We start from the raw sequence: 24,004 nt of genomic DNA, 5'->3' as shown, positions 1-24,004 counted from the left end.
GCTCCGCCTCCCGGGTTTATGCCATTCTCCTGCCTCAGCCTCCCGAGTAGCTGGGACTACAGGCGCCCGCCACCTCGCCCGGCTAGTTTTTTGTGTTTTTTAGTAGAGACGGGGTTTCACCGTGTTCGCCAGGATGGTCTCGATCTCCTGACCTCGTGATCCGCCCGCCTCGGCCTCCCAAAGTGCTGGGATTACAAGCTTGAGCCACCGCGCCCGGCTCAACTCAGTTTTGCAGATGAGTGAAACTGATGAAGAGAGGCTTAGCTGCTTGTTCAAAGCCCCACAGCCAAGAGTTGGAGCTGACTCTAAAGATCAGTCTTCTTTTTCTTGAGATGGAGTCTCACCCTGTTGCCCAGGTTGGAGTGCAGTGGCGCAATCTCAGATCACTGCAAACTCTGCCTCCCGAGGTTCAAGCGATTCTCCTGCCTCAGCCTCCCGAGTAACTGGGATTACAGGCACCCACCACCATGCCCAGCTAATTTTTGTATTTTTAGTACAGACAGGCTGGTCTTGAACTGCTGACCTTAGGCGATCTGCCCGCCTCGGCCTCCCTAAGTGCTGGGATTATAGATGTGAACCACTGCGCCCAGCCTAAAGACCATACTCTTAAAAAAATTAAAAAAAAAATAAAAATTATTTCATTGTGGTAAAATCTGCATGACATTAAATTTACCATTTTAAGTATACAGTTCTGTGGCATTAACTATATTGGCAGTGTGCAACTATTAGCATCATCCACCTTTTTTTTTTTTTTTTGAGACAGAGTCTCACTCTGTTGCCCACGTCGGAGTGAGTGCAGTGGCACAATTTCGGCTCATTGCAACCTCCGCCTCCTGGGTTCAAGCAATTCTCCTATCTCATCCTCCCAAGTAGCTCATTACAGGCATGCACTACGCCCAGCTAATTTTTGTATTTTTTGTAGAGATGAGGTTTCACCATGTTGGCCAGGCTGGTCTCGAACTCCTGCTCTCAAGTGATCTGCCTGCCTCTGCCTCCCAAAGTGTTGGGATTACAGGCATGAGCCATCGCATCCGGCACCAGCATCCATCTTAATCTGTGCTTTTTTTCACTGTTACATTGCCTCCGTTTGTTCTTCAGGGTACTTTTAACCATCTGAAATTAGATTTAAAACTTTTTTGAAAAGAAACCCTGAAGGAATCTGGAGGTTTAAACTTTTAGACTGTACCAAATGCTGGGTCAATGTTTTCCCTTTCGCATCACCTCAGCCAGCTCCATTTCATGAAGAATTTCTTGTTGGCTAATAATAGCTGAGTATGTTGTTTTGAACAAGAATACCTGCTATCATGTATACTTTCTGACACTGAATTGGAGCTGTTTGATCTTATGCCTGCTGTTGCTCAGCCTAGTGGGCCAATAATTTAAATGCTCTGAACTCTGAGAAGCTGTGTACCCCAAATTTGTGACTGTGTACCTGCTTCATGGGTTAGCTCACTTGGGCTAAAGTCCACTTTCTGCCTTGTACTTGGGAAATGAATTTGCTTTGTCATCCTCCTCTCCACCTTCCTGCCAGGATTCCAGTTCGCTGCTTTCGGTTTCAGTTTGGGATTTAAAAATGGTTCTTAATCTTTCTTTGGCTGAATTACCTGTGTAATACACATACAAATAAGCTTTGACTGTAGGATAAGTTGGAAATGTGAAAGGAGATTTGAGGATAGGAATGGATCTGCCTGAGTTGGGTAGCTTGACTTTCCCATTTACTAGTGTTCCTACTGCAGTGGTCTTGAAGTCCTGTCCTGATGGCAGAGCCAAAGGTTGAAATATGACACAGCCTGGGGATGAGAATTGGCAATTGTCCTAAGTGCACAAATAGTTTCTTCCCTCCAAAACACATTTTGCAGCCAAGTGAACAGAAAACAATTCAGCAGGCTACTTACTGAAGACCTGCTGCAAAAAAATTCTCTTTTCAAAAAGGTAGACATACAGCTTTTCCAAAATGTTTTCAAAAGAGCAAATTGCAAACCAGGCTTATTTTTCTCCCATATTCTCCCTGATCCCTAAGTGTAATGCTAATTCCAGATGTACTTCTAAGCCTGTTTGTGGACGGTAGGGGCTGGATTTCCCCAAGTTTGGCCAGTCACAAACATCCTTCACTTTAGATCACTGTCAGCTAGATAGGAAACTGCTGAGAAGACTAAAGTCCAAGCTTTGTATTGGCTAGTCAAGCAAACAGGTGCAGTTTGGCCCCAGCGAAGCTCTCTTTATGTAACTATTATCAAGCACATGTATCATAGGCAGGCCATTGGTATTGTAATTTCAGTCATTACTGACTAATATGACAGGCCACCATTGCATGAGGCTTGACCTCAGGTACCTGCTCTAAATATAGCCTTCCTTTCTGGCAGTTGCAAGCACCTGGAGGAGCAGGCAGGCCCCCAGCAGAAAATTATTTGCTGCTATTAGCATTTCTGTTGATCAGTTGTGTACTGTCAGAGCTTGTTTCATGCTATGTTTATGTATAATTAAAAACAGCTCAGTGGATTCGTCAGTTTATGGTTGAATTATGTTTAGAAACATGCAGTTTGGATTGTTGTATAGTGTGGGAAGTGGAGATGATGTCATTGGTTTGAGTAAGACCAGAAGAGAGGCAGTTAATGTAATTACTAACAATTTCCTTGATCTCTGTAATGAACACAGCTTACTGAAACCCTTTAGTGGTCCTTGGTTTCTGGCACTGATAACCAAACTGACAGTCATGCGCTTCTGCTCAATTGCGAACTCTGGCTTATGTACTTGGTAGTTCCTTCTGTTGAAAGGGGATTTGTGAGTAATTAAAAAGAACACCAACATTTACAAAATGATGCTTCCGAAAAAGAAACTACAAATGACTCTTTTTTTGTTGTTGTTCTTTATGAGACGGAGTCTGGCACTGTTGCCTGGGCTGGAGTGCAATGGCGCTATCTCAGCTCACTGCAACCTCCACCTCCCGGGTTCAAGCGATTCTCCTGCCTCAGCCTCCCAAGTAGCTAGGATTACCCAGCTAATTTTTCAAGATCAGCCTCCCAAGTAGCCTGCCACCATGCCCAGCTAATTTTTTGTACTTTGTTTAGTAGAGACAGGGTTTCACTATGTTGTCCAGGCTGATCTTGAACTCCTGACCCCATGATCCGCCCACCTTGGCCTCCCAAAGTGCTGGCGTTACAGGTGTGAGCCACTGAGCCCAGCCTTTACAAATGGCTCTTAAACCTGTAAAAAGATACTCAGCCTCTCAAAATCTCACTGAGATATATATTTTTTTAACCTATTAGATGGAAGAAATCCAAAATGTTAGAGAAACAGCACTGATGAGCAAGTGGGGAAAATAGGCACACTCCTATATTCTTGGTGGGATCATTAGTGTATAACTTTTATTGAGGGAAGTTTGGATAGATTTATTAAAACCACAAACTCTTGTCACAGCAGTATCACTTACTAGGAATCTATCTCACAGATACACTTGCATGTATACAAAACTATGTGTACTTGAACATATTTATGAAAGAGTTAATGACTGGAAACAAACTCAAAAGTCGACTGGTTAAATGATGATCCATCTGTATAGTGGTTACAGCTGTAAAAAACAATGAGGATGCTCTTTATGTACTAACAGAGATGTTTCCAAGATATAGCATTAAGAGAATAAAGCAAAGGGCATTGTATATTATGCTACCATTTGTATAAAAAAGAGGGAAAATAAGATTGTATATGATGTTTGCTTGAATGTAAGAAAGTTTTGGAAGGATATTTAAGAAAGTAATACGAACAGTTATGTCTCTGTGTGTGTGTGTGTGTGTTGGGGAAAAAAGAGAACATGGTTTTCTTTGTATGAAACTTCAAATTATGTGCACATATTACTTTATTTTAAAAAGTGGAGCTTCTGGCTGAGCTTAGTGACTCATGCCTGTAATCCTAGCGCTTTGGGAGGCTGAGATGGATGGATCGCTTGAGCTCGGGAGTTCGAGGCTAACCTGGGCAACATGGCAAAACCCTGCCTCTCTCTCTTTTTAAAAAAATATATTAAAAAATAATAATACAAAATAAAAAGTTGTGCTTCTTTGAATTCCATAGTTATAGAGATCTCTTTTAATTGATTTCTTTACCCATTCTTGTTTTCCTGTGGGTAACAAGGGAGATATCCTCATACTGTTGCTGATGGTACTAATGTTTGTTACTTTCTATGTGGGAAGAAAGTGATACACAAATTTGTTGGTCCTGGTGGTTTTCCTGTTGTTCCTCAGCCAGAATACAAGGCTTTAAAGACTTGTATGCCAGGAGCCTCAGGTTCTGTGACAAACCCTAAGAAACAGGCTTTTTCCTTTTGTTTAACAGGATAATATCGTCTGGACGGTACTGAAATCTGTTGCCTTTTCTCTTTTTTCTGTAGGAACCTCCAAGCAGCAATTGGCGCCTATTATGACTTTGAGAGCCCAAACATCAGTGTGCCCTCTATGTCCTTTGTTGAAGATGTCACCATAGGAGAAGGGGAGTCAATACCTCCTGACACTCAGTTTGTAAAAACATGGCGGATCCAAAATTCTGGTAAGTACATAATGGGCAATCCTCCCTTGCCTAGTTTTCATTTTCTTAATAGTTAAATAAGAAGGAAATGTTTTAGCTTGTGTACGTGATTGTGTAACTGCGAGCTTTCTCTTACACATGATATGTAGCATTTTCTTGTACTGGTGTGATGACCAAACATTAGTGAAGTATCTCCTGCTCTAAAGTAGGAAGAAGAATTTATGTCTCATGCTTCTAAGCCACCTATAACTTAATGGGATCTAAACACAATCCAATATTGGTTTTGTTACTAGGAACTAGACTTGTATATGATGGAGTATTGTCTCCACCTGTACAGTTTTACTTCATCACTTTATTTCTGCTCTAATTAATCTTCCAGTCATTTCCAGCAGGCTAGAGGAGGTATATCCTTGAATAGAACAAGGTAGTTGGAAAGAGCTGTGAGCATCTGCTCTTCTGAAAGCTCTTTTTTTTTTTTTTTTGCAACCAGAAGGATGATTGTCTCTGAAATTTCATTAGGTTATCTGAGACATTAATACCACTTTGAAAAATAGGATAGGAAATATGGGAATTTGCTCAAAATGGGAGATAGAGAAATTGTTGGTTAAAAAAAAAATACAGGTTGGGTGTGGTGACTCACACACAGAATCCAAGCACTTTTTTTTTTTTTTTTTTTTTCGAGACAGCAGCTCGCTCTGTTTCCCAGGCTGGAGTGCAGTGTTGTGATCATGGCTCATTGTAGCCTTGACCTCCTGGGCTCAGGCAATCCTCCTGCCTCAGCCTCTCCCGAGTAGCTGGGACCACAGGCATGCACTACTGTGCCCAGCTAATTTTTTAATTGTAGAGATGGAGTCTTCCTGCGTTGCCCAGGCTGATCTCGAACTCTTGGGCTCAAGCTGTCCTCTCACTTGGATAGCTGAGATTACATATGTGTACATTGCACACGGCCTCCCAGCACTTTTACAGGTCAAGGCAGGACAGGAGGATCACTTGAGCCTAGGAGTTTAAGACCAGCTTTGACAATGTAATGAGATCCTGTCTCTACAAACAAGAAAAAGAAAAAAGAAAAAAATACAAGAAAAACATTGTTTTGATGTGCTGCAGCCTCTTTTAAGACACACTAGAAATAAGCTAACCATAGGCTGGGCATAGTGGCTCATGCCTGTAATCCCAGCTTTGGGAGGCTGAGGTGGAAGGATCACCTGAGGTCAGGAGTTGGAGACCAATTTGGCCAACATGATGAAACCCATTCTAAAAATACAAAAATCAGCCAGGTATGGTGTTGGGCACCTTTAATCCCAGCAACTTGGGAGGCTGAGGCAGGAGAATTGCTTGAACCCAGGAGGTAGAGGTTGCAGTGAGCTGAAATCATGCCACTGCACTCCAGGCTGGGTGACAGAGTGAGACTCTGTCTCAAAAAACATTAAATAAATAAAAATAAATACATAAATAAGTTAACCATAGTTCTTTGAAAATAGTGTCTCTGTGTCTAAATCTTTCCTTCCCTTTCCCTTTTCCTTTCCCTTTCCCTTCCTTTCCTTTCTTTTCCTTTCCTTTCCTTCCTCTCTCTCTCCCCCTCCTTCCTTCCTTCCTTCCTTCCTACCTACCTTCTTTCTTTCTTTCTTTCTTTCTCTCTTTTCTTTCTTTCTCTTTTCTTTTCTTTTCTTTTCTTCTTTTCTTTCTTTTCTTCAAGGTCTCACTCTGTCACCCAGGCTGGGAGTGCAGTGGCGCAATCTTGGCCTCCTGGGCTCGAGTGATCCTCTTGCCTTGGCCTCGTGAGTAGTTTCGATTACAGATAGGAGCCACCGCACCATGCCTGGCTAATTTTTTAAAGTTTTTGTAGAAATAAGGTTTCATTGTTTGCTCAGGCCGTTCTCAAACTCCTGGGCTCACACTATCCTCCCACCTTGGCCTCCTAAAATGCTGGGATTACAGGCATGAGCCACTGCACCTGGCCTTAAATTATTTTCTAATGACTTTTGGGGGCAGGCGTTGGATTTAGTATTTCTCGTCACATCTAATGACAATTTATGTTGACTGATGGAGGGTGTTTTAACTTTCTTATTATTAATGAGTACTTCAGAGAAATTCTGAGAGGTGGAAAACTAGGCAAAAGAGAGTATTTAGCTAAAAATATGTGGTTGTGGGGGTGCCCTGTCTAGCAAGTTAATTTGATGTGAGATGATTTAAAACTCTGGGGACTCAAATAAAGCTATAAAAGTGACCTTTTATTGATTTGGTTTACTTTTCAGTTCTTTACAATTCAGTTCTTTATGATGGAGAAAGACTGGCTAGACCAGCTTTTTATGTAAGAATGTACCAAATTGAATTGTTATTCTTAGTTTTTCTGGCATATTTAGAAGTAACTCTCCTTTGGAGGAAAGTTCAGTGTGTCATTGACCAAACACATAGTTTGGACTGACGCAATGTTGTGGATGACTCAGGACACCTGTGGCTTTGTAAAATGTCATTCGCCCCTTTCCTTTTTAGTTATAACAGTGGTGCACTGTTAGTTTGGGAGGTACATGGTAACAGAGGAAAATAGCCATATTTTCTATTTTTCTTGAAATTCTTACTTGTTCAAAGTCTACTATACTTTGCGTAATTTCTTTCTCACCTTGCTTAATTTTGCCGGCTTTTAAAAAATATCAAGACAATTTCTTCATTTTATAATAACTTTTATTTGTCATGTTTTTATTCTGAATTTAAAACCTGCTGTGTTACTGATCAAAAATGCTTTCAGAGGCTGGGTGCAGTGGCTCACACCTGTAATCCCAGCACTTTGGGAGGCCAAGGTGAGCAGATCACTTGAGGTCAAGAGTTCAAGACCAGCCTGGCCAACATGGCAAAACCCCACCTACTAAAAATTCAAAAAATTAGCTGGGCATGGTGTTGCACGCCTGTAGTCCCAGCTACTCAGGAGGCTGAGGCTTAAGAATCACATGAACCCAGGAGGCAGAGGTTGTAGTGAGCCAAGATTGCACTGCTGCCCTCCAGCCTGGGCAACAAGAGTGAAACCCCATCTCAAAAAAAAAAAAAAAAAAAGTTTTTTGGAGTCTATATATATATATATTTTTTTTTTTTTTAAATAAATGAGGTTTGTTTGGAAAGTGTGACTTATTCAAGTTTTATTTGTTTATTTTAAAGTGAAGCCAGTACCTTGTTTACTTATAGTGAAAACAGTGAAAATGGCCTGGCTTTCTGTGAGCTCTTCACTGTTTTTAAATACTGAAAGTTGTTAGAGTACTGTTGAAATGTTTTAAATACCATCTTGTGGCAGACTGACCATTTTATATCTCAGAAAGCCTCTTGATATATCTGCTTACTTACTAGACTGTTACTTGGGCTAATGGGGAGCTTGGGGAGGTTGATATGCAGTAGTTAGAATGTCAAATCAGAACCCCCAAAGCCTACCTTTCGTGTTGACTTACAAAAATCTCTATTGGTGGGCCTGACTGCTTTTCACCTCTGCATTTGCTCTGTAACCTCAGTTTAAAACAGCCTCTGAATCTCTTTCCTTGTGTGAAAGGGCATTCTTGTGCCTGAACAGATCTTGAAAGGTGAGGTAGCAGTTGCTGGAGATTTTATCTTTCAAGGTGCTTTGAATAAATAGGTTTTCTCTTCTTCTGGAAGTTGTCCACCCAGCTGTAGAGTAGTTTTATATCTATAAATTGGATGTTTTTCATTTGGTTAAGCAGAATCCGGCCACCCATAACTGAGTATCAGGCATATTATTTGAGAGAGGAAGAACATGCATGTGCACAGGTTCTTTGGTGTCATCCTAATCTGGCCTGAGTTCTTTCTGTAAATAGAGTAGTAACATAGAAGTAGGGCAGGCCCTGGCAATTTTTCCTCTGGCTGTCTTACTCTCATTCATAACCTCCCTAAGAAGTAAGCACTCACTGAAAGAGCTACATAAATAATAATTTTCATGCACTTCTGTCTTGTCATGTTTTAGGCGTCCTGGGCATTCAAATATACCACAGATGAGACTGATAGAAACTTCATACAGTTGTCCCAATAGCTTTCCCCAAAGAAGGCAAACGTCACACGCTGTTTAAAATTAAATTCCTGGCCAGGCGTGGTGGCTCAACCCTGTAATCCCACTACTTTGGGAGGCTGAGGCAGGTGGATCACCTGAGGTCAGGAGTTCAAGACCAGCCTGTCCAACATGGTGAAACCCCATCTCTACTAAAACTACAAAAAAATTAGCCAGGCATGGTGGCAGGTGCCTATAATCCCGCCTATTCGGGAGTCTGAGGCAGGAGACTTGCATGATCCTGGGAGGCGGAGGTTGCAGTGAGCTGAGATCGCGCTGCTGCACTCCTGCCTGGGTGGCAGAGTGAGACTCCGTCTCATAAATAAATAATAAAAAAATAAATAGAAATAAATAAACTTAAACTCCTAATATTTTTTAAGTCCTTTATTAGATTTGCAAAAACAGAACTGAGACATTTAATAACATAGATGCAGAATTCTAGGATTCAGACTTCTGTCACTGTGGAAGCGTTGGAAGCTTAGTAAACCTGAGCAGGAAACTTGGGAGTTAAAATGAAAATTTGAAACTGTCCCTCTAAAAATATGAGTAGACAGAATTCTCTTTACCAGCACCTAGAGCTTCTCAGTGCTCTGTTATACAATTGTAGTGAATATTAAGCCGAGCATGTTACGATAACCCTAGTGTTTCTCTGACTTTGGTGAAATTTTTGTGATTGTCATATGAGAGGGTATCTTGGGCATATAGATCCAGAGTTGTCATTATTTGAACTTCATAGAAGTGAATTAAAGGGATGGGAAAAGAACTTGAGAAAGAACAATTATTTCCTCCATTTTTCTTTTAGTGCATTAAAATAGTTAGCTTTCTGCCTTTCTCTTCAGTATGATTCTAGAGAAGATAATTTTGCTTCTTTCATTCAACACATTTTATTATGTTCCAGTCACTTTATTAGGTACAAGGGAGAAATGGTCACAAGATTGATGAAGGTTTCTGCTTTCATGGAGCTTAATATGAAATGCAGTGTCCACACTTATAAGGGTTAAAAAGGAGATCATCATTAAGGTTTGTCTTCTGCATTGCTATTTGGATATTCCTTACTGTCTCCAGACTATTTCTATAATTGTATATACTTACTAAGTCCCAGGATTTCTGGGACTGTTGGACTTTTGATTTTTGTGATGCTTGCTATCATCTCAAAATTGTAACATGACAGGTTTTTTGTTTTGTTTTGTTTTTACTTTATTTTAAAAAATAAAGTGATATTTCATATCTGGAGAATTACAGCCTTAATTATATACTTGATTGTGATACTTAACTAGGAATGTCATAAAACATGGATTAGTTTTTCTTTTCTTCTAGATAGAAATCTATCCCCCTTTAATCCAGTTTGCAACTGAGACTTAATTTGGAGCCCAGTTCTATTATACTTCTCGAATTCAGATTTCAGGTATGCTTAGTGTAGTCCAGACAACTCACTGTATTTCCCTTCCTTCTGTATCAAACATCAATATCTTTGACCTTTTCAGAGTTACTTGACCTAACAGTTGTGACTATAAGAACTATATGTATCATTGATAATGCTCAGAAGGCAGATGATTGGTTTTTCACTTCATAGCCAATGAACACTTCAGAGTTGTTGGTGGATAACTCTTCCAGTTTTTTTCCCAGAGGCTCTTTAAATACTCCACTGAGAACTGATAGGTATCTGGAGTACCAAGAAGGGCAGGACCCTAGCCAAATGCCAGTGTTTAATGTTACCGACTTAATGTTTTACCGAGTAACTCAGTTTCTCTGGAATATAGCAGCACTCCTTTTGCACAGCTAAGATGACCCAATCATCTCAGCTGCTTGTGGTTGTGCCTAGGAGAGCTAAGTCTTTTTCACACCCAGTCTTGGTTTACCTTATTTTCTTATAAGTTCAAAAAACAGACATTTTTTGGGTTTTCATAAAAACAGACATTATCTTGCTGCAGGTATATGTGTATGTGTATGTGTGTGTATGTGTGTATCTTAAAGAATAACTGTGGATTTAGCCCCATGATAGTAGTATAGTTTTTCTCTTGGATTTTGGTCTTTAAAGAGACTGACATTTTGTAAGGTGCTTCATGTCAGCTACTATTCTGCTTGTTGTAAGACAAATAGGCTTTTGCCAGACCTCAGAAATGAAGAAGAGAAATTGCATGTATTGTCAGTGTGTCATCCACAACCTTTCCACCAGCAGTGGTTGCCCTTTATAGGGTTAACTTAGGACATTTTGTTGGCAAATTTTTTAAAAAGAAGGTATGCTGAAACATAGTGGCCACTGCTTTAGCTGCTACCCCTTAAGACCCAAGGAGCACAGAGGGTGCCATTCATAATGGAGCTGAGATTTCAGGAATGGAACTCTGGTTTCCTTTCTCTGTCTGGTTTCTTTCCAGTAGTGAGCCATCAGGTATGTCAGAACTGGGCACTTAGAGAGCAAGGAACTGAGGCATCTTAGAGTACTGATAGGAGATAAATGACAAGCACCCTCTGTTCTGAGAGTCCTGCCATGTTCAACTTTTCACAGTGGTATATTTTTATAATGAATGTATATATTCCAAAAAAAGATATATAGAGGTTTCTGTCTACAGTTAGAAAGGAGTTTATCAATTGCTGCATATTGGAGAGACTTCACAGGAAAGATCACATCTAGTCACTGTGTGGCTGCCTATACTGCTTGACTAGTAGGAACTAGTCAACACATAGATTTCTCATGAATTAGTTACATGAAAATAGGTACACAAGAGTGGGTACTGGCCGGGCGCCATGGCTCATGCCTGTAATTCCAGCGCTTTGGGAGGCCGAGGCAGGCAGATCACCTGAGGTCAGGAGTTCATGATCAGCCTGGCCAACATGGTGAATCCCCATCTCTACTAAAAATACAAAGATTAGGCCAGGTGCGGTGGCTAACACCTGTAATCCCAGCACTTTGGGAGGCCGAGGCGGGTGGATCATGAGGTCAGCAGTTCGAGACCAGCCTGGCCAACATGGTAAAACCCCATCTCTTGTAAAAATACAATAATTAGCCAGGCGTGGTGGTGTGTGCCTGTAATGCCAGCTACTCAGGAGGCTGAAGCAGGAGAATCGTGTGAACCTGGGAGGCGGAGGTTGCAGTGAGCCAGAGATCGCGCCATTGTACTTCAGCCTGGGCGACTCTTTATGAGAGTTACAGGTTAAATCGTGTTTGATTTAACCTGTAACTCTGTAAAAATCTATCTCCCTTTGACACGTCTGATTGACCCTCCTTCCCATCCTTTCCGCAAGTACCTCCAGCTGGTGCCATTGTTCTTGCAACCACAGTTCATTGATGTTATCAGGGAAGATCACCCCATTATTTATATTTTCATCACCACCTGAGGTCTAAACTTTTACTGCCTTTTATATTCATGTGATCTCTTGAGCTCTTGAGAATTTTATAGTTATGGACCCCAGAAGAAAAGTCATACTTCAGGCAAAAAGCAATTTTAAGTTGAGAATAATACCATTGAAATTACTCCTTATGTGCTTCATCCTCTTGTTTCTGTGGAAAAACTGGCAACAATCAGATATACTGTGAAAATGGACATATGTTACCTTTTAGTAGAGAGAGCTGTCCCCTAAACGTGGGCCTGTGTTTCATCTCCATGGCTCTTCATGGACATTATTCTTAGGTTCTACAGATTCAGTGTGATGTGTGGCCTTCCCTGGAGTCACCTGAAACACTCATTGTCTTGAGGAACTGCCTTGCTTTTGCCTTATGTGCTTCTTCATAGGGTTAGATTATTGGTCAGAGGTTGTTGGTTCTGATAATTCCTTTTGATCAGTTGTGTGAGACAATATATGGCTCAGGTGTATGTGGTTAGGTTTACGTATGTATGTGAGAAAAAGAAAGAGGCCTCTTCTACAGTTTCATAATAAACTGCACCCGGCATAGGACCATTGATTGCCTAACATTTTTTTCTTTTGCTTGAACTCAGGGGCAGAGGCCTGGCCTCCAGGGGTTTGTCTTAAATATGTCGGGGGAGACCAATTTGGACATGTGAACATGGTGATGGTGAGATCGCTAGAGCCCCAAGAGATTGCAGATGTCAGCGTCCAGATGTGCAGCCCCAGCAGAGCAGGAATGTATCAGGGACAGTGGCGGATGTGCACTGCTACAGGACTCTACTATGGAGGTGAGTATGTCCTTGTGCAGCCCAGGGTGAAAGAACTAAGGTAACATCTTACAACATCCCCAGTGTTGCTCACGGAGCCTGTCAAATTGCATAACAGGGCATGGCCTCTTTTTAACAGTCACCCCATGCAGGTAAATGATTTGCATTTTATGACTAATTGGTTTAGTCTAGTGCTCTTTCTTTTATCCTAGGAATATAATTTAGTGACCTGTACGAGGTATTATATTTTGCATTCTAAATAAATATTTAGTAGTGCTATTGTTTTTATTATATAAGCTGGTAGATGCTATAAGAGTACTAAAGGCAGTCCTTGTTCTCAAAATCTCTAGACACAAGTCATATAAAACAGATAATGCACAAAATGTGCATACTTCTTCCAACCTACTTGTCAAACTGCTAACATATCTCACTCCCTTCTCTTTATTGCCAGACTTTTTGAGCAGTGACCTGTACTCACTGTCTCCTCTTTCACATTTTCCATACACTCTTCATCCCAATTTATCCTTTATCCTCTCCCCACTCCAATGAAAGTTAATCAGTGACTACCCTGTTTCCAAATCCAATAGCCTGTTTACAGTCTTCATACCAGCTGACCTTTTAATGATCATTGGCACCATACTACACGTTTTTTGAAATATGTACTTTCTTAGACTCATAGGACATCTCTCCTGTTTCTCTTCCTCTTCTCTGTTCTTTCTCTGTCTCTGTCTATTCTCAACTTTACCCTGGGATTCCTAGATTCTCAGTTGAGCCCCATTCATGGTTGGTGACCTCATCCACCCATGTGGCTTCAGCTGTCACCAGTATACCATACACGGCGATGCTCAAATTAATATCTATAGCTGTGGCCTCTTTTCAGAACCCCACACCCGTGTTTTAACTTGTTGTGGGCAGAACTTTTAACATCTCCCAGACAGAATTTATATTTGCTGGACATGGTGGCACATGCCTGTAATCCCAGCACTTTGGCAGGCTGAAGTGGCAGAATTGCACGAACCCAGGGGTTCGAGATCAGCCTGGGCAAAACAGAGAGACCTTGTCTCTACAAAAAATAAAAATAAATTAGCCAGGCATGGTGATGTGAACCTGTCATCCCAGCCCCTTGGGAGGCTGAGGTGGGAGAATTGCTTGAGCCTAGGAGGTCAAGGTTGCAGTGAACCATGATCATGCCACTGCACTCCAGTCTGGATTACAGAGTGAGTCCCTATCTCAAAACAAAACAAAACAAAACAAAAAAACCCAACCTTATATCCTTCTCATTGGCATGATAATCGGGTCAGAAACCTGGGAGCCATCATTTGTTCTGTCATTCCTAATCACAAACTGATTCCTATTGATTGCACTATATCCTATGTCCTGGAGATCAAAAACAAATAAATAGTAAATAGTACTTGCCTTCAGGGAGCTCTTAACTGGACTCATGGCCTGTAGGCCAGTGGGACCTTAGGAGTTATTTCTAGAAGTCCTAGAATTAATGATCTCATATATGTTTTTGCAGCCAGTGGCAACTTTAGAAATGTTAATATTAGAAAGAGTCTCATAGTGCTTATGTGACATCATTCTTTGCCTAAAGCTTTTGTACCTACTGTAATGAAGCTAAACTCCTTGGCACAGGATATAAAGCTCACGATCTGGCCTGGCCTCATTTTCACTCCCATCTTCAGTTATCCCCTAACTCCCCAACAGTCAGTCCCCAAAGATGCCATATGCTTTCACTTCTCCATGCCCTTGCTCATTTCTCTCATTGCCTGAAATAATCCTTTTATTTCATCAAATTGCTGCTCATCCTCAAGGCCCTGCCCGAGTCACCTTTCCTCCTTGCTTCCTCCCCCTTGCCTACTCTCTCCACTACCCTAAGAAAATTCATCCCTCCCCCTTCATTAATATCATGCACATGCTTGTTACTATATTTAACACATTGTATATTAGGTATTTGTTTTGCTTATCCGATTTTTATCCCATGAAATTGTGAACAATTTGTTGAATAATTGAATAATCACATATCAAAATGCAGAGAGATTATTTGTCCCTTCCCTGTAGGACTCCATTTTCAGGCAGTGTCTGATAAGAATCCCCTCACCTGGGGTTGGAAGTCGTTTCTCCCACAGCTGAGCTCCTTTATATTAGCTCCTCACTTCTCACTCCTTTGTTTCTTCTCTTGGCACTTTACCTCTTTCTCCCCATTTAGTTTGATAAATGTCTCATGTCACCTTTAAAACTGAAGGTGACACATGTCTGATTTATCTTTGTAACTCTCAGAAATGTTGATCTTAATGCAGAATGGAGAGTGGCTACTTAGTAAATTTTTTAAATACATGCCACCATTTTTAAGGGGAGAAGAAGACAATATACATGACTTAAAAATAAAAAAAAAAATCCCTTTGATGAAAAAATACTACTTATCAATGTTCCCTAGTGGTTAAAAACACTAGTCTTGTTTTATGTGTGTGTGTTTTTAGTGTTAAATTTAAAATAATTATCACTGTGTGGGACATTACATTTTATACTATAGCAACTCTCTCAAATTCAGAAGTAGTTGGAGTATAAATATGAGGGGACTTTAAAAAGATCTTGGAAAAATGGAATTAAAAGATAAAAGTAAAGGCTGGGTGCAGTGGCTCAAGCCTGTAATACCAGCACTTTGGGAGGCTGAGGCAGGCAGATCACTTGAGGTCAGGAGTTCAAGACCAGCCTGGCCAACCTAGTGAAATCCCGTCTCTACTGAAAATATAAAATTTAGCTGGGCAGGTGGCTCACACCTGTAATCCCGCTACTCGGGAGGCTGAGTCAGGAGAATCGTTTGAACCTGGGAGGCAGAGGTTGCCGTGAGCTGAGATTGCGCCACCACACTCCAGCCTGGATGACAAAGTGAAGGCTTCATATCAAAAAAAAAAAAAAAAAAAAGATAAAAATAAGGTATATAAACTTTATTTCTCAGCATAAGCATCATCAAGTTCAAGACACTTTTGTAAGTCATGATAACAGCCATTTAGTCCATCCCCAAAGAACTGAGGGTCCTAGGAATTTAACCATGTAAATGCAGGTTTTTTTACATTATTATTACAAGAAAACTGGGTGTCCATTAAAGATTTTTTAAGACTAGGAAACAAAAAGAAGGTAGAAGGAACCAAATCAGGACTGTAAGGTGGATGCCTAATGATTTCCCATGGAAACTGTTAGAAAATTGCCTTTGGTTGATGAGAGGAATGAGCAGGAGCTCATAGTGGAGTAGACCTTTTTCTGCTAAAGCTTTGGCTGACTTTCTTAAAACTAACACACACACGTACTTTTTTTTTTTTTTTTAAGATGGAGCCTTGCTCTTTTCACCGGGCTGGAGTGCAGTGACACGATCTCGGCTCACTGCAACCTCTGCCTCCCGGGTTCAAGTGATTCTCCTGCCTCAGCCTTCTGAGTAGCTGGGGTTACAGGCACTCACCACCACACCCGAGTACTTTTTTGGTATTTTCAGTAGAGGCAGGGTTTCACCATGTTGGCCAGGCTGTTCTTGAACTCCTGACCTCAGGTGATCTGCCCACCTTGGCCTCCCAGAGTGCTGGGATTACAGACGTGAGCCACTGCACCTGGCCTCTCTTTCTTTCTTTCCTTTTTTTTTTTTTCATTGGTCATCCAGGCTGGAGTGCAGTAGAACGATCATAGCTCACTGGACTCAAAGTCCTGGACTCGAGCGATCCTCTTGCCTCAGCCTCCCAAACAGCTGGGATTACAGGCATGTGCTATCATACTTTTTTTTTTTTTTTTGGTAGAGACGGGACCTCTCTATGTTGCCCAGGTTGGTCTCAATTCCTGGACTCAAGTGGTCCTCCTGCCTCAGCCTCCTAAAGTGCTGGGATTACAGGCGTGAGCCACTGTGCCCCGCTCTCAAAACACTTATTAGTGTTCTTCGGCCCTCTAGAAAGTTGACAAGCAAAATACCCTGAGGAGCCAAAAAAAATTGTTGCCATGACCTTTGCTCTTGACTGGTCCACTTTTGCTTTCACTGGCCCACTTCCACCTCTTGGTAGCCATTGCTTTGATTGTGCTTTGTCTTTAAGGTCACAGTGGTAAAGCCGTGTTTCATCTCCTGTTGTGGTTATTTGAGAAATACTTCAGGATTTTGATCCCACTTGCTTAAGGTTTCCATTGAAAGCTCTGCTGTTGTCTGCAGCTAATCTGGGTTCAACAGTTTTGGCACCCATTGATTGGAAAGTTTGCTCACCTTTAATTTTTTAGTCAGAACTGTGTAAGCTGAATCAGTTGAGATGTCTGTGGTGTTGGCTGTTGTTTCTGCTATTAATCATTGGCTCTTGTTCAGTTAGAGCACAGACAAGATTAATTTTTTCCTCCAAAATTAATGTGAATGGTCCGCTGCTATGGGCATCTCCAGCGTCATGTTGTCCCTTCTTAAAACAGGTTATCCATTCATAAACTGCTGATTTCTTTGGGGCATTGTCCCCGTAAACTTTGTGTGTGTGTGTGTATGTTTTTGAGACGGAGTCTCGCTCTGTTGCCCAGGCTGGAGTGCAGTGGAGCAATCTTGGCTCACTGCAAGCTCCGCCTCCCGGGTTCACACCATTCTCCTGCCTCAGCCTCCCGAGTAGCTGGAACTACAGGCGCCTGCCACCATGCCTGGCTAATTTTTTGTATTTTTAGTAGAGACGGGGTTTCACTGTGTTAGCCAGGGTAGCCTCAATCTCCTGACCTTGTGATCCGCCTGCCTCGGCCTCCCAAAGTGCTGGGATTACAGGCGTGAGCCACCGCGGCTGGCCCCCGTAAACTTTTTGGAAAGCATCAGTGATCTTCCATAGTGGATTCAAACTTCACTATGAATTGGATGTTTGCCCTTGCTTCAATTTTAGCAAAATTCATATTGCTCTGATAGTGTTTTTTTTTTTTGAACTGATGTCTTCTCCTTAGTGCCTCAAACTAGATGCTGTTCAGATTTGTTATAATAAGCTAGTATGAGTTTATTTGGATGCAAAAAAAGATTGAAATCCATGCATAGTTTTTTCATAATACTCATTTTCCATGAATTTTTTTCATTTTCTTTTTTTTAAATTTAATTTTGTGCTTACCCACCATGAACTTTTTGAAGATGATTGGGGCAAAAACATTAAATTTTTAACTTAAAACTCCTAATTTTAACTTAAAAACCCTTTTTTGGTCTTATAGCCTGTAAGTTGTTTCTCAGGACTTTGTGGAATCTAATGCCTTCAAGGGATTTTAATAATTCATTTGATTTTGTAGTTTTCAAGCATTTTTGTTAAGCTATGGAACCTTTTCCTTGACAGAAGTATATATGAATGCCTTCTTGTAAAATGGGAAAGGATAAAAATGAAATGTTTCATTGAATCGGAGGCCTCCGTGGGCCTATGTTTCCCAGTCCTTGTGTGTCTGGGGTGACTGCTGGAGCTCTGTGCGGTATAGTTTGCCAACCTTTATCTGCTCCAGTGAACAGTTTAGTTCCATTTTATAAAGCACTGTATTTCATTGAATTCAAATTATTATTGGTTATAAAACATACCCTAGTATCAGTAACAAAGTGAATAGATTATGTATAAAACCTTAGCCATAAGCACATGGAAAAAAATAAACTGCCGTAATAACCATGATTGGCTCACTTGGCTTACTAGCTTATTGAGCATAATATAGTGGTTAAGAGTATGGACTGTGGGACTCTGTTGCCTAGGCACAAACTTGGACAAATTTTCTGTTTTAACAGCAAAAGCTTGCTTTTTGGAGGTTTCTGTTTTTGGTGGGGTGGTTGTTTCTATAATTCTTTTTTTTTTTTTTTTTGAGATGGAGTCTTGCTCTGTCACCCAGGCTGGAGTGCAGTAGCGTGATCTCGGCTCACTGCAGCCTCCGCCTCCCGGGTTCAAGCGATTCTCTTGCCTCAGGCTCCCGAGTAGCTGGGATTACAGGCACCTGCCACCATACCCAGCTGATTTTTGTATTTTTAGTAGAGGTGGGGTTTCACCATGTTGGATAGGCTGGTTTTGAACTCTTGACCTCGTGATCCACCTGCCTCAGCCTCCCAGAGTGCTGGGATTACAGACGTGAGCCACCGCACCCAGCTGCTTTTATAATCTTTAGATGGTCTTCTTTAGAAAGAATCCACTCCCTTTATTTATTCATTCATTCATTCATTGATTTATTTGAGACAGAGTCTCCCTCTGTTGCCAGGCTGGAGTACAGTGGCGTGATCTCAGCTCACTGCAACCTCTGCCTCCTGGGTTCAAGCGATTCTCCTGCCTGAACCTCCCGAGTAGCTGGGACTACAGGTGCATGGCACCACACCTGGCTAATTTTTGTATTTTTAGTAGAGAAAGGGTTGCATGATGTTGGCCAGGGTGGTCTCAGTCTCTTGACCTCGTGATCTGCCCACCTCAGCCTCCCAAAGTGCTGGGATTACAGACATGAGCCACTGCACCCGACCCACTCCCTTTATTTTTGTAATAACTCTTAGATTGTTTCAGTTCACGTTTCCTCTTAGAAAGAATTTTTGCTGTATTCAGTCATTTACAGGTCTCCTGTAAAAGGTCTCCTCCACCCTGTTTCAGCTTCGTTGTGCTCTTTCAGAGTTTCTCAGTGGGCGTGCTTTTGGCATGTGACGTGGACACTTCTTTATTGTGTGGGGCATATTACAAGATCTCTGGCCGCCTCCCACTAAAGATCTGTGGCTCCACCTGTTTATCTTGATAATAAACACTGTCCCCCACCACACAAATTTCTAGCTTGCTAGGTCCAAGACTAATAAATATCTGATTTTTGGCAGATTTATTTTCAAACCCTAGCATTTTATCTTTTTTTTCCTCGACTTTGATACCCCTTCCCACTCCACCCCATCGAAGGATTAGCTTCTTAGCTTTTATCTAAGTAGCAAATACTAACAAATAGTAGAAAGTTCTAACAAAGTCTAGTACTTACTATTTGTCAGGTATTATTTTGGGCTTTTTGCATATGTTACCTTGTGAAATATTAGCTGCATTTTATGGATGAGAAAACTAAAGACCAGAGAGGCTTAAGGTCTAGTAAATGTTGTAAATTAGTTATGAATTATAGTTATAAATTAACAAAAGTAATTTTATTATCTTTGTCATTAATTTGGCTGTCACTACTATTGGGGTTCAGAAGGAAACTGGTTCTAGGATGTTAATACTTGTTAGAGTTTAGTGAGGGTGGAGTATATGGTCCCGAAGTCCTTTCTCTACTTCCAGAGTGAGTGGGCATTGAGGTGAAGTTGAGATTGACAAGGCTATTCTTAGGTAGTTGGGTGTCAGTTTTCCCCAGAGAGTTCCTGCCTGCTAGAAGATACTCAGTTCTATAGGACGTTGGACTCCGGGCAAAGGGTGAGCAGCTTGAGTGATTGTCCCTGTTTTAGCCTGGATGCCAATAGTAATATGCTTCATCTCCTACTAACAGAGTACCGCCTTCCAGATTTCCAAAGGAGAGATTTACCCTATACCATGATGGTTTCCTCTAACTCTCAGAGTCCTGGTTGTGAAATAAACTAAGTCAAGTGTAGTCTGGTTATCTCGTGCTTAAGGGGGATTCCACTACTTGAAGTAGTTCGTGTTAAATACCTCACATGGGTCCCTAGGGACATTTCACATGTCGAGTAAATAACCTATGCATTATTCATTTGGTTTCTCAGAGTTTAGAAATGAAGCTCCCCTTATGAAGGTCCTAAACCACAATATGTCCCACATGTTAGGAAACTTATTGGGTGCACTATGTAAGCTACACTGTTTATTTCCCAAACCGTTGTAAGTTCTTCCTTTACTTTCTCCATTTTGTAGCATGTCCTCCCTAATCAGGTAATATGAGACTTTCTTTCCTTATTTCTTGCTTATGTTTTACTTAACATCATGTTATAAAAGGAGCTGTGGTTTCATACAAACTTCTTCATACTAGAATCCATAATGTCTTCTACTCACATGCTATTCTGCCTGACATTTCTCCCAGTTATCTTGCCCTTTTGCTTATTAACCCCACATTTAGAACATTGTTCTTTTATGTTAAACTCAGAAAGGCTTCATCTTCTAGAAGATCCTGCATAAGATGCTCACTGTTTCAATTCTAATCTCTAGAATTCTCTAATACCAGAAATATGAGTAGCCCTTGAAAATAAGATTTCATTTTTGAGTTTTTTTCTTTTTTGAGAGAGTGTCTTGCTTTGTCACCCAGGCTGGAATGCAGTGGTGTGATCATGGCTCACTACAGCCTCGACCTCCTGGGCTCAAGCAGTCCTCCCATCTCAGCCTCCCAAGTAACTGGGACCACAGGCATGGGTTTTTGTTTGTGTTTTTGTTTTGTAGAGACAGGGTTTTGCCAAGTGGCCCGGCTGGTCTTGAACTCCTGGGCTCAAGCAGTCCTCCCACTTCAGCCTCCCAAAGTGCTGGAATTACAGGTATGAGCCACAGCAACCTGCCAAATTTCATTTTTGATAAGTGAAATGCTCACCTAAGCTGTGACTTATATGGAAAATGTTTTAGAAGGAATGTTTCAAAATGTAAATGAGATCTGAAATTCTAAAATGTTATGTTACAAGATGATAGGCTATTTCAGCTTTGAAGAAGGAAACCTGCCATTGGTTGTACTGCCACCAGGTGGTGGTGATTGGTTGGTTGGTGGTCATTTCCAGATAGTTCTGTGTGAGTCAAAGGCAGTGTGAAGGCCCAGTATGGTGGCTCACACCTGTAATCCCAGCACTTTGGGAGGCCGAGGCAGGTGGATTGCCTGAGCCCAGGAGCCCAAGACCAGCCTGGGCAACGTGGTGAAACTCCATCTCTAACAAAAATACAAAAATTAGCCGGGCATGGTAACACACACCTGTAATCCCAGCTACTTGAGAGGCTGAGGTGGGAGGACTGCTTGAGCCTGGGAGGCGGAGGTTGCAGCGAGCCAAGATCATTCCACTGCACTCCAACCTGGGCGACAGAGTGAGACCAGTTTCAACAACAACAATGTGGAATGGCTGTACTGTTCAGATTAACCTCTAAAGTGCACATATGTGGGTCTTGAACCTTCTATGGGCCGTCAAAAATTTAAAAATCAGATGAAACAGTGATCCTTTGTAAAGTGTAGTAATTAACAAGATATTGCATGTCCAGGCAGTAAAGCATCAAATGTTTACACTGCCTTGTCACTCGGCTGTGAGTAGTGTTAATGTGTGCTGTTAGTGCTAATGATGTTTGCTTTATAATTAATTTTCTTACTCCTCAACACACCATACACATGTATAGAAAAGGATTTGGTAGAGGGCAAAAATATAATTTGAAGGCTGCATCTTTTTTACTCACAGTAGCCAGCGCCCTTCTGTTAAACAGAAGCTTCTTTAGTCTGAAATGTTGGATTCCAGAAATTCTGAATTTAAGGGAGTAGTGATATTTCCTTAAAGATTTTTAAAAATCAAGTACAATTCTATATTAAAATACTAGCATACTTACTGTTAAAAGGAAAATAAATAGTTGTAAAACCATTGACCATTTTAAAGATTACATATTTCAGCATAATTTGTATCTTAATATAATCCTTAACTTTTTTGTATATATGCATTAGTAAGGACTATAGCTTAGGCCAGGTCTAGTTAAAGTGTTTTACTTATTTAGGGAATATAGTCCTGTCAGAGTAAAACATTTGCAAATAGAACTTACTGCACTTCCCCAGTTCTGAAGTGACAGTAATTTTAATATGCATCCTTGGTTTAATGATTACTTTCCTTGTAGGGGGGAGAGGTAGAGCCACTGCCATATTAAATGAACATATTAATTAGATGATCCATCTTGATTTCAGAGATATTAAAAATGAATAAAAAAGTAATACTTAAAACTTAGATATGTGTGTTTTCTCTTTACAAAAAAAAAATATGTTGACATATGTGCTGAAACCATTTCAGGTAAGAAATTCTTAAGATTTCACTGAATTGTTATGTGATGGGAGTTTTTAGTAAGTGACATTGTGTACACTTGCCCCTAGATCAGACTGGAATATGTTTCTTATAAATGAGGAAGTAAGCATAATTGACTTTTATTCAAATTATCGGTATATGCTATAAAACTGTGTGGTTATTTTTTAACATAATGGTGATTGATAATGTATAGGGCGGGCTTTTAAACTTTTATCCAATAGCTTTGTTTTTGATGCAGTTTATATTCCTTAATTACTGTTCAGAATGTAGTCATAACTTCATTCTTAGAAACCTCTCATTAGCCTGGGGATCTTTGAAGAGGATAATCTGTCATTGAAAAGCAGATTGCATTCTGTTCCTGTAATGATGGTTTGACATCAGCCTTATAATGATGTAATGGGTTTTACCTTGAAATGACAAGGATATTTTTTGGTTAGAAATTCATTAGTTTGTTCTGTGATTTTTATTTTGAAAAAATATTTCTTTAGCTTTTTATTTTTCTCCTTTTATTGTTAAAGAGCTTATACTTTCCTTTATTTACAAAGGAAATGTCAGTATTGGACATTCAGCCCCAAGAAGGAATGTTGTGAGCCTACTGGCCTCTGGATTTTTTAAATTTTGTTTTGTTTTTATTTTATTTTATTTTATTTTATTTTATTTTGTTTTACTTTACTTTACTCTATTTTTTAATTTATTTTGAGATAGAGTGTCTCACTCTATCACCCAGACTGGACAGTGTCAGGATCATAGCTCACTGTAGCCTTGAACTCCTGGGCCCAAACAATCTCCCACCTCAGTCTCACAAGTAGCTGGGACTACCTACCTGGCTAATATTTTCAAAACCTTTTTTGTGGAGCGGGGGTCTCACTGCATTGCCAGGGTTGATCTATAATTCCTGGCCTTAAGCAATTCTTCCTGTTTGCCTCCCGAAGTGCTGGGAATACAGATGTGAACCACTCTGTCCAGTCTGGATTTCGCTTTGTAGTAACTAATATCCTGCCAGCTTCCTCTTAGGATTTCCAGGCCCAGCGTGGTGACTAACACCTGTAATCCCAGCACTTTGGGAGGCCAAGACGGGTGGATTACCAGAGGTCAGGAGTTCAAGACCACTAGCCTGTCCAACATGGTGAAACACCATCTCTACAAAAACACAAAAATTAGCTGAGCATAAAGGTGGGTACTTGTAATCCCAGCTACTCGGGAGGCTGAGGCAGGAGAATCACTTGAACCCAGGAGGCCAGGAGGCGGAGGTTGCAGTAAGGTGAGGTTGCGCCATTGCATTGTAGCCTGGGCAACAGAGCGAGACTCTCTGTCTCAAGAAAAAAAAAAAAAATTTCTAAGAGTTTTGTTTCTTTTCTTTCTTTCTTTCTTTCTTTCTTTCTTTCTTTCTTTCTTTCTTTCTTTCTTTCT

The 24,004-nt window shown here is 40.8% G+C and overlaps 1 protein-coding gene across 2 annotated transcripts in view; it reads left to right on the top strand.

Moving 5' to 3' along the window:
* The window catches only part of LOC105544197 (chromosome unknown open reading frame, human C6orf106), a 143,119-nt gene that overhangs the window by 57,472 nt on the left and 61,643 nt on the right, over positions 1-24,004 (top strand). Inside the window, exons 2-3 of one of the 2 annotated variants that reach the window (XM_011986535.1) lie at positions 4,382-4,536; positions 12,490-12,687. In XM_011986535.1, the coding sequence (XP_011841925.1) occupies positions 4,382-4,536; positions 12,490-12,687 (353 nt within the window). The remainder of the gene's footprint in view (positions 1-4,381; positions 4,537-12,489; positions 12,688-24,004) is intronic. The other variant, XM_011986536.1, reaches the window with a different exon arrangement.

The sequence above is a fragment of the Mandrillus leucophaeus genome, unplaced genomic scaffold (genome assembly GCF_000951045.1).
Source record: "Mandrillus leucophaeus isolate KB7577 unplaced genomic scaffold, Mleu.le_1.0 Scaffold3, whole genome shotgun sequence".
NCBI lineage: Eukaryota > Metazoa > Chordata > Mammalia > Primates > Cercopithecidae > Mandrillus > Mandrillus leucophaeus.
Note: the sequence above shows the minus strand (reverse complement) of the source record. Positions and strands in the feature narration are given on the sequence as shown.